This window comes from Chanodichthys erythropterus, chromosome 17 (assembly GCF_024489055.1).
Source record: "Chanodichthys erythropterus isolate Z2021 chromosome 17, ASM2448905v1, whole genome shotgun sequence".
NCBI classification, from domain to species: domain Eukaryota; kingdom Metazoa; phylum Chordata; class Actinopteri; order Cypriniformes; family Xenocyprididae; genus Chanodichthys; species Chanodichthys erythropterus.
In genome coordinates this window covers 2,480,001-2,491,479 of record NC_090237.1, presented here as the reverse complement: position 1 = coordinate 2,491,479, position 11,479 = coordinate 2,480,001, and the positions used below count along the sequence as shown (strand labels likewise).

The 11,479-nt window shown below is 36.1% G+C and overlaps 1 protein-coding gene across 2 annotated transcripts in view; it reads left to right on the top strand.

Annotated features, from left to right (window-relative positions):
* Positions 1-1,746: 1,746 nt before the first annotated feature.
* The window catches only part of clcn2b (chloride channel, voltage-sensitive 2b), a 71,595-nt gene continuing 61,862 nt past the window's right edge, over positions 1,747-11,479 (top strand). For both annotated transcript variants that reach the window (XM_067365477.1, XM_067365478.1), the window contains exon 1: positions 1,747-1,981. In XM_067365477.1, coding sequence (XP_067221578.1) covers positions 1,931-1,981 — 51 coding nt within the window. In that variant the 5' untranslated portion in view covers positions 1,747-1,930. The remainder of the gene's footprint in view (positions 1,982-11,479) is intronic.

Here is an 11,479-nt window from a genome sequence, read left to right as displayed (position 1 = left end):
TTTTTATTACAATTAAGTTTTTTCGAAACAATTTCTGAACTTTTTTTCTTTTTCTGACTGATCAATTTTAAATAATATGTATGATAATGTGTTTATGCGCCCAGATCCAGATTAAACTGCAGTAACTGTGTTTTGGAGCAGGCTGATTATGTGAACACTGTAGGTGGTCAACCAGCTAATAATCTGAAATGCTTCGAAATGAAGAGGGATTACACCGCAGGAAATCATTTCATTTGCTTTGATGTTTTTATATGCTCTTTCACGTTTATTTTCCTATGCTAAAGGATAGAAATAAATGTTATTCATTGACTTTCATCTCTTAACCTATTTAATAAGCTGATAAAGTTGGATGTTACTGAAGTTTTTCCTTGAGTTGTACTACTGAGAACCAATATGGTTCATTTCAAAGTGTGTCTCTGTCTTGATTCTGGGAAACACATAAAGATCCTTTACACATAATGATAAAACATTTTTAATAGACGATCCTCATCCATACAGATTTTATTCTGTCATAAAAGCGCACGTTCAGTATTTGTTTATATGCATGGCGAGTATGTTTTCTATTTAAAGATTACCCAGAGCTTTATGTGAGGTGAATGTTTGATCTGTACGAGAGATCTGCGTGTGTTTGAGGTGTTACACACACCTGTGGATTCGCTCGGTCAAATTCAATGTGTTTTTAAGCATCTTTTGTCAAGTCTGATTCTAAAAGGTCTGATTAATGGAGTCTTTTTTCAATCACTTCTTGCTGTTTAATACAGTTGCATCATTTCTGACATCTGTTCTTGCATGCACTGCTATTTATATACTGTATGGCTCCCTAAAAATACATTAATTGGGGTTAATACATTAAGAAAGAGAATTTAAACATAATCAACACATGCAATAAAACAGGGACAAGAAGAATAATTAAATAAATAGGCTAAATAAATAAATTAATAACCATAAAAATAACAATAAAAGAAAAAAAACCGAGTTGCTATTTATTTTTCTTTAATAATAAAATCTGATTTAAGGGTTAGTGGTTCAAAAAAGGCTTTATTTACTCATGTCTTTCCAAACCTGTAAGACTTTTCTGTCCCTCCATTGACATTTTCTGAAGAGACTCGATCACTTTATAGGTTGAATGTAGGCTTTTATTCACATTTTTGATCCGCGAACATAAACAGAAGCTCAACCGTACGTGCTTGACGTGCAAGAACAAACGTCTTTGGTTCTTGCGGAAGCTCAAACGCGCCGCGTGACACACGAGAATGAACCTCACTGGTTCTCGCACGTCAAGCGAAAATGCTTGAGTTTTTGCCTTATCAAATGTGTTTTTTATATGCAAATTAAATCTGTTTGTCATAAAAAGCGATCAGAAAATATGGACTAATCTCTTTATTAACTTTTTAAAGCATCAAATTTGAAGTTGCATGCAATGGAGCAATCTCAGATTGCAATAAAATATCTTCATTTGTGTTCTGAAGATGAATGAAACCTGTAACAACATGAGAGTCAATAATTAATGACAGAATAGTACGTGTTTTAAAGCTAAATCTTGCTTTTGAGACAAAAAGTGTAACTTCTTATCCTATTTTATTTTCAGTAAATCCTATAGTTTTGTGTTTGGAACGCGCACTATGTAGGGAGCTCAGAATGTTTGTAGGCGCAGGCCGCGCGCGCCGTGGGCGGAGCTTCCCTCTGTAAGCCCCGCCTCGCGTTCAGCTGAACACAAACTTCTTTCACACATAAAACACAGAAGTCTGTCACGCACCGTGTCAACACGCAAGAGCCGCGCGCTGACGCACCGACGCGCAGCTTGCCCCATTTCCACGCTCGCGTTTATGCGTTTGAATGTGTGTGTGGAGCGAGATCTGTTGTTTTTGATCTCTCCTCCGTGTGTGTGAGAGTGTGTTTGTAAGTGTGTGAGTGTGTGAGAGCTGCAGTCATGGCTGTGGACGGAACAGATCAGCGCGCGCTGCAGTATGAGCAAACTTTGGTGAGTGTTGTTCTCTTTCTCTCTTCTGTTCTCGTGCCTGACACAGAGATCAGCCTTATCTCCCAGACTTTGATTTGGGTTATCAGCTCTCTTCTGCTGTAGAGAGCTGTCAGTCATGTGTGTGTGACTCTTGAGCTGCTCAGGAGTGTGTATTGCTATTTCTCTCTGTTTTCAGTTCATGTCTAAGTTGAGTAACAATCATGATTCTTAAACCATGACATGATTCAGAGAATCAGAGACTCCTCTGTCTATATCTGTCTTTCTTTCTCTCCATCCATCTTTCAGTCTTTCTCTTTCTCTCTTCTTCAGTGGTCCCTATAATAACAGAATTATATATTTATATAAAAGTGTGTGTATCTATACATATATTTACATTGTTGAGGCCCCGGACCCCATCCTATCTGCGTATCTGTCTCTCTCGCCCATGGTTTTGCTCTCTCTCTCTCTCTTTCTATCTGTCTGTCTTCATCAGAGTTCATCATGGGTTTGTCTGAAGTCATGTTTACACTGAATCTGACATTAGATGGATTCATTGATGGTTTTACTGTGGCTGAACATTGAGAGCTCAGCAGGTGTTACTGTCATACAGCTGATTAAATATGACTTGGGAGTTATTGCTCAATTATTTTGCTCAACATTAGGAACTGTAAAAACATTGACAGCCCAAAACTCATCAGATCTACACAGGAATTCATTTATTTGTGTAATTTACACACCCGTTTTGGGGGGCAAATTTATCTGGGACGTCAAAGGAAAAAATGATTTATAATATAAAGTAAAACTATTTTTTTAATAAATATATATATATATATATATATATATATATATATATATATATATATATATATATATATATATATATATATATATATATAATGTATGTCAAACCAAAAATTATTACATTTTATTACATACTATACATTTTTGATATTTTTGGTATATTTTTACTAGTTTGTGCAGGATACTATAGTTGATTTATGTAAGTGAGGATAGCAAAATAAAGTAAACTGTGACATATTATACCCAAAAATTCTTCATACAGTAAAATTGATGATAAATTGGAAATTGTACCAAAAATTATTCAGACACTTTGACCTGAACATGTTTTGTTTAAGTGTTATCTGACATAATTAAGATTAATGTATTTCTGACACAGTTTAACTCTGTGATATTGTCATATTTTATTACCATTTTTTTAAACTATAGTGAATAAACTGAAATGTTTAAGGTGTCTGAATACATTTTGGTTTGACTGTGTATATATATGATATATATATGATGCACAATAGCCTATATCGGCCACCATATCGGTATTGGCTGATATATTTTAGTTTTTAATGTTATCGGCCGATATGTTAAAGCCGATAAATAATTAATTATTTCCATTATTTATATGGATTATATTAGGGATGCACCGATATGAAAATTTTGACCGATAACCGATAATTCTTTATATTTGAAAGCCGATAACCGATATATTGGCCGATAAATCTAAATCAAGATTTTGATATAATTTTTGAGAGCCTGATTACAAAAACAAAAGTCTCATCATTAAAATCCACATCCCAATCACACAATTATAATGTTCTCATTATAATATCATGTATTCTATATGACAGGCTTGTGCTGTACATGTTGCACTTAACTGTATTTTCCTTTTTGTAATGATTTCAGTCATATTTCAAGCAATTCGAACAGTGTGCATCTGAAGTGTCTCAGCTGAAGGAAATTATTTATCGGCTTTAATATATCAGCCAAATTTTCTTTTTGGGCTGATAATAATAACATTAAAAATGAACATATCATGTGCATTCTATATATATATATATATATATATATATATATATATATATATATATATATATATATATATATATATATATATATATATATATATATATATATATATATATATATATATGCACCGATAATAAATTTCTCTGCCGATTATTCAGAGTGATATCTGCCGATATCGATAGTTTGGAGGTTCTGCCTTTTATACCTTCTATTAAATAATGATAATTACTTTTATATTTTTAATTATTATTTTTGGAATTTAATAGAAAGAAATTCAAATAAAAACTTTATTCTCTCAATTTCATCAAGTTGTTTCAGAGTAACTGGTGTCAGTTATAAACAAACACATTACTCAAATTAATATTAACACACATTAACTAAATTCTGAAGATTAAATTAATATTTCTTAACTTTCTGAATGTTATTAATTCATAGAATTACTATTAATACTGAACATCAAACTGGTTTCTAAGCATTTTCTTTACACAATGCCCAAATTCAGTGCATTTTTCTGGCCTTTTTTGATTGACAGGATATATCGGCCCGACTATTGGCTGTTTTTAAACTGATAGCCGATAGTGTGAAAATTATTCAAAACTATAAGAGATGCACCGATATATCGGCCAATAATAGCAAATTAAGAGTCTCTTTTCTACTCTTCAAGGCTACATTTATTTGATCAAAAATACAGTAAAAATTCTGAAATAATATTAAAATTTTAAATAACTGTTTACTATGTGAATATATAGTAAACTGTAATTTATTCCTGTAATCAAAGCTGAATTTTCAGCATCATTACTCCAGTCTTCATTGTCACATGATCCTTCAGAAATCATTCTATGATTTGATGCTCAAGAAACATTTATGATTATTATAAAACTCATGTATGTCAAAAAGTTTCAACATTGATATGTCTAAATGTATGTCTAGCATATGTCTCTATTGATATAACCAAATCTTTAAGTAAATGTGTGTGTCTGTGTGTGTGTGTGTGTTTTTTTTGTGTGTGTGTGTTTGCAGAAATGTATCATTGGCCATAAATGTCTTTTATCATTAGTACAAAAGGAAGATAACGAGTCAGTATCTGTATTTGCGCAAGCAGGAGCTCTGCTGAATCAACACACACACACACACACACACACACACACACACACACACACACACACACACACACACACACACACACACACACACAGCTTGTGTGAAAGAGACAGACTGAGATCTGACTGATGAACACATATCAGTGCGTCTCTGATTTTAAAGCATCTTTTCTGATTCATTATTAACATCAGTCTTTAATCGAATCTAAAGATCCATTTCTCATTACTAGCTTTTCCCAACTTCCGCAGTGTTCCCTCAATTCCCATTTTAACCCATTAGGAATTGATTTGGCTGGTGAAAAGGCTCCATTTCTGAAACAGTGCGCAAGATCTCATAATGTGAATAAACGTTTCTCGTTCGGTATTCAGCGCCGGGTCGTGAGGCACCCTGTGCAGAAATGCATTGTGGGTACTGAAAGACAGTTAATTGGATTAAAGGACAACAGGAACTTTCGTTTTACATCACATCCTGTTGGCTTTGTCTCAGACTCAAATGGAACGAGCCATCCTGTCTTTCCGTCTCACAGACCCGGTGGAGCTGATGTCTTGTTTTGGTTCTGGCACAGACATTAAAGCGCACTTGTTTTGAGATCCATTAACTCATTACGGCTCATAAACGCCGTCGATAATGTAGTGAAACCTGTGGACATGTCTTTGAAACACTCATAAATCATGTCAGATCTGCTGATATCCTTAGGTGTGTGTGACAGGGAGGTGTTTTATTTTGATGTCTTGGTGTAATCCTGGAATAAATGGATCAATAAATCGTGTGTATTTCCATTGTTCATAAGAACAGATAAGAGTCGTCCTCAGATAACATTTACACGTGTCATTATGGAGTTACTGATTTGTTTTGCTCTTGATCTTCTCTTGAGGTAATAAATAACATGTACTGAAATGTTCTCTCACATGGTCTCATCTAGATGTTCATCATTGTTGTTTGACTGACAGCTGTCAATCACCCATCCGTTGTAAGAATGTCACATAGTAAAAGGAATATTCAAACCGATTTCCACAGAAATTAATATTGACTCATTTTTCAATGTGTAAAGCAGTTATAATAGATGCCTAGCAGCTGATTTCACTGTCTTGAGTATAAAAACACAAAAAAACATGTTCACGTCACTTGCAAAAATAAATCTTTAGTACAAAATCTTTGCGGCGAAACTTTGTTTCGGGGAAGAACGGAGGTCAAACAGTAAATAAATGTTTTCAAACTCAATCAGATTTCTGAATTTGAATTTTTTACACTTTAATCTGTTTGAAGAATGTGTTTTATTATACTATATTATTTAAAAACAAATTATACTATATTATTCAAGATATTTGTTTAATTATTCTATATTTTATATTTGTTTTATACTATTATTTGAAATATTAGTTTTTATATTATATTTTATATTTATTTTGTTATACTACATTATTTGAAATATAATATTTAAAAAATATTTTATTATACTATATTATTTGAAAATTTAGTTCATTATAATATTTATTATTTTATTATACAACATTTGATTTGTTTTATTATACTATATTTTTTGTTTTTATACTATATTGAAATATTTTAAAATATTTGTTTTCTTGTACAATATTCAATATTTGTTTTATTATACTATATTATTCGAAATATTTTAAATGATTTAAAATGTTTCATTATACTATATCTTATTTTTTTATTCTATATTATTTGAAATATTTGTTTTGTTTTTATATTATGTTATTCAAAATATTTGATTTGCTATATTTTATATTTGGTTTACCATTTTATAGTATAATATATTTTGCATACAATACTATAGTTTTATTGTATTTTATTGTATATGTTTTTTTTGTTTTTTTTTTTGTTATTTGAACAAGCTGTTAAACAGCGATAACCCCCCTTAATAATAACAATAATGACAATAATTAATGTAACAACATAAAGAATGAGTTTGATCAAAAGAAATATGAGAAGGTCAAGTCCTGACTAGATGAAGGAGGAGCTGGGGAAGAAGGAGGGTAATTAGCTCCTGAGCAATGCGATAAAGCTGCTGATAATACTGAATGGACCATATATATACACCAATGCGGTGAAAGGCGTCATATTCCTATAGGTCAGTGTGAAACAGCTGAGTGTCAGCCGATACAAGCTTGACTAATGTGACCTGCCAGAACTAACTCTATACGCTTGATTTCCACTCGAACAGGACAATGTAGACACTTTACATCTCAAATAACACACTGAAGAATTGATGTGATCGAACACAAACACAAGCTGCACATTTCTGCTGTTCAATCCTCCAGTTGCACTGACTTACACTTTTAACCTGACTTGATATTTACAAACTGAAGTATGAGTCAAAACAATTTTCTGTGGTAATCGACAGTATGTCACATTAATTTGAAAATAACACAGAATATTCCTTTAAATAATAGCACCAAAACATTCAGGGAGAGAGAGAGAGAGTCTTTTAGGGGTTAGTGGTTTGGTCTGGAAACACAAAGGTCGCAGGTTCAATCTCAGGTAGGTTGAAGAGTTACAGAGATGCCTGATGAGCTTTTAACCTCTGGTTACCCTAGTAAACCTGCACTTTCTGTCGCTTGGATTAAAAAGTGTCTTCTAAAAGTCTGCTAAAAATGCCCCACATTGCAAAAATAGTTTTCCTTACTCAGTATTTTTGTCTTGTTTTTCGGTACAAATATCTAAAAATTCTAAGCTAGAAAATATTTTTTGCATTGCAGTAAACTGGTGTCCATCGGTTTAAAAAGTGTATTATGTATTAAGTGTTAAATTAACATCTTTTTAATCACGTGCAAAGCATCCTAGAATAAAAATGAACAAACACGTGCAAGTTTTCTTGCAGGAATGATAAATCTCTCGCCTGTAATGTGGCGAGTGAGTTCAGTCCTGCTGCTGAACATTTAAAGGAAGTAAATGACAAGTCTGAAAAAGAGAGAAGAAAGCAAGGAAAACAAACCACACTGAATGAAAGAGTACGACTCTGCACCCAGTAAACACAGAGACATGTAGAAACGGTCCAAATCAAAGATCCATGTGTGTGTGTCAGAACTGTAATAAATGTGTGGTCACACAGATCAAAACAATACACTGATATATTTCCTCTTATTATGTGACCAACAACAGATAAAACCCATGAATGTATTTATCTCTCCAACTCTTTTAGTCTTGTATTGTCAGACTTTTTGACTCTGCCCATAAAGTCTGGTCCACATTGCAGCTTATTTTAACCAACAACCACCCATATAAACCAGAAAAGAGTTAGTCAGACTGACATGTAAAGTGACCAACCACAGTTTGTTGTGTTCGGCATGTCATTTAGGGCCAGTAAATCTGAAAGTTATGTCTACTTATCAAAAAAGGCAGTTGTGCTGGTAGACTGTTGTTTAGTTCCTATTTAATGATTCAATCAAAATGCTGAATTTCTTTCAAAGATTTGATGTTATTGTTATGTCCGGTTTTACTTGCACCATTCCGAGCGGGATTTCCTACATGGGAGGTGGCCGTGTTAACAAAGATGTTTAAGTCCACAGTCTCTAGTATCAGTCATTAACTGGCCTCTGTTACACTCACCTCCCTAAACCTCACTCCCATCCGGGTCACGGCACCACCGTTACCCCTCTGGTTCCACTCTCACCATTTTGAGCGAAATTTGAACCGGCTTTTCAGACATGGTAGGCAGGGCATGCCAACAAAGATGTAAAATACTGTAGCCTCTAGTGTCAGTCACTAGCTGGCCTTTTTTTTTCCACTCACCCCCCTAAACCTCATTTCCATCCGGGTCACAGCACCCATATAAGCCCTCCGGTTCTACTCGCACCACTCCGACCGGGATTCAAACGGGTGTTTCCTACATGGGAGGTGGGCGTGTGCTAACAAAGACATTTAAGACCGCAGTTTCTAGTATCAGTCGTTAACTGGCCTCTGTTACACTCACCTCCCTAAACCTCACTCCCATCCGGGTCACGGCACCACCATTACCCCTCTGGTTCCACTCTCACCATTTTTAGTGCAATTTGAACCGGCTTTTCCGACATGGTAGGCAGGGCATGCCAACAAAGATGTTAAATACTGTAGCCTCTAGTGTCAGTCACTAGCTGGCCTCTTTTACACTCACCTCCCTAAACCTCAGTCCCATCCGGGTCACGACACCAATGTAACCCCTCTGGTTGTTCTCGCACCTTTCTGAGCAGGATTCAAATCGCTGTTTCCAGCATGGAAGGCAGGGCACCAACAAAGACGTTAAAGACTGCAGCCTCTAGTGTCAGTCACTAGCTGGCCTCTTTTACACTCACCCCCCTAAACCTCATTTCCATCCGGGTCACGGCACCAATGTAAGCCCTTCGGTTCTACTCGCACAATTCCGACCGGGATTCAAACTGGTGTTTCCTACATGGGAGGTGGCCGTGCTAACAAAGACATTTAAGACCATAGTTTCTAGTATCAGTTGTTAACTGGCCTCTGTTACACTCACCTTCCTAAACCTCACTACCATCCGGGTCACGGCACCACCGTTACCCCTCTGGTTCCACTCTCACCATTTTGAGCGCAATTTGAACTGGCTTTTCCGACATGGTAGGCAGGGCATGCCAACAAAGATGTTAAATACTGTAGCCTCTAGTGTCAGTCACTTGCTGGCCTCTTTTTTCCCACTCACCCCCCTAGACCTCATTTCCATCCGGGTCACGGCACCAATGTAAGCCCTCCGGTACTACTCGCACTGCCATTTCTGGCATGGGAGGAGGGCGCCAACAAAGATGCTAAAGACCGCTGTTAAAGACTAGCTGGCCTCTGTTACCCTCACCCCACTGAACCTCACTCCCATCCAGGTCACGACACCAATGTAACCCCCCGGTTGTACTTGCACCGTTCAGAGCAGGATTTGAACGGGCATTTCTGTCATGGGAGGTGGGCTGCCAATAAGGACGTTAAAGACTGCAGCCTCTAGTGTCAGTCACAAGCTGGTCTCTGTTACACTCACCTCCCTAAACCCCAGTCCCATCTGGGTCACGGCACCAGGGTAACCCCTCCGGTCCTACTCGCACCACTACACATGCATAATTTAAATAATTATTTTTTTCTGCATTACTGTAATGAGTTGTGCTTATAAATGTGCTTAATTATGTCATGTTGCAAAAAAAATCTTTGTTGTCCTTAGTGGAGACTTAGTGTTCATAAAGCAAAAAATATAAACATATTTTTTATTTCTTTTGTTTTTGTTTTTAACAACTGTAAATCTTTCCACCCTGACTCCAGGAAAATGTGTCCAGTAGAACTGTGTGTAATATGCATCAGTATCTTTCTGGCACTGTTTCTTGTAATTGGATATTGTTTGACGCTTTCTGTGTTTACAGGCTCAGACAATATCTCTGTTGACTATCCGTTCATGTGTGTGATTAAGGCTTCTGCTAAGTTCATTTGTTAAAAACGAGACTGGTTCTTGCAGTGTTTCTTCTCCATTTCTGTCACCTGATGGAGTTTGGGTTCCTTGCCATGGTTGCTTTTGGCTGCTTAGTTGGGGTCTAAAGGTGTGTTCACATTTAGCAAGTTTAGTTTGATTAAAGTGAAATCTGCTGTTAGTGCGGTTCATTCGGATAAGTGTGAACGCTGCCATCCGAACCCTGATGCCACCAAACAAGCAGACCGAGACCACTGAAAAGATGGGTCTCAGTCCGCTTCCAAAGAGCTCTGTTGCGCTTCGACCAAATATGAACGCAACACGGACCAAAGACATCTAAACAAACCATAAACAGGATGTGATTTCACAAGATGTGACCCTTAAAGGACAGAATACCTGGTTCTCAGCTGGTAAAATACCATCGTATGCGCACATACGAGTTCTGTCGCCATAAACTTATATATGCCATAAACTGCGATTTTTGTTTCATATGTTTAGGTTCAGTCTTAAAAATTACAGTGTGAATGCTAAGCAAACCAAGACTAAATGCATCACTTTTTTTTTTGTTGTTGTTGTTGTTGTTGTTGTTGCTCCTCCAGACCAAGAGAGCCAAACTACAAGTGTGAACACTCCCTAATATCAAGTGATATTACTGATTTAACTGCACTGACACTACAAATGAGAAAAATTGAATTGATATGAACGACACTCGTCTTCTATAGATCCGCTTATAGCTGAAATGAACTTGTTTCGTAAACACTGAAATTTACAGTCATTAAACCAAACTGAGCTGAATTGAGCTGAATAATGACACTATTGTCTTTTTAGAGCTGCTTTATAGCAGAATTTGAATGTGTCACATATATTTGATGAAGTTTGCATCATTGATTCTGTTACTTTCCTGTTTATTGCTGTGAAAGCTTCTTTTACATAAGGCGCTATGAAAAATAAAGGTGACTTGACAGAGCTGCTATCTGAATGCATTTGTGTGCGATCCTGTAACACAAATATTCTCACATAATCTGGTCGCACACACACACTCGCGTCTTTGTTTATAGCTCTCTCTGAACACCTGCAAACAGCCTCAGGCAGTAATTTCTCTTTTTCTGTGGCTCTTTCTCAATTTCCTGCAGCGCTAGTGTTGAGAACGCCCTCTTCAGTGTGTTTGTGTGTGTGTGTGAGTGGGGTAAAAACAGCTTTCT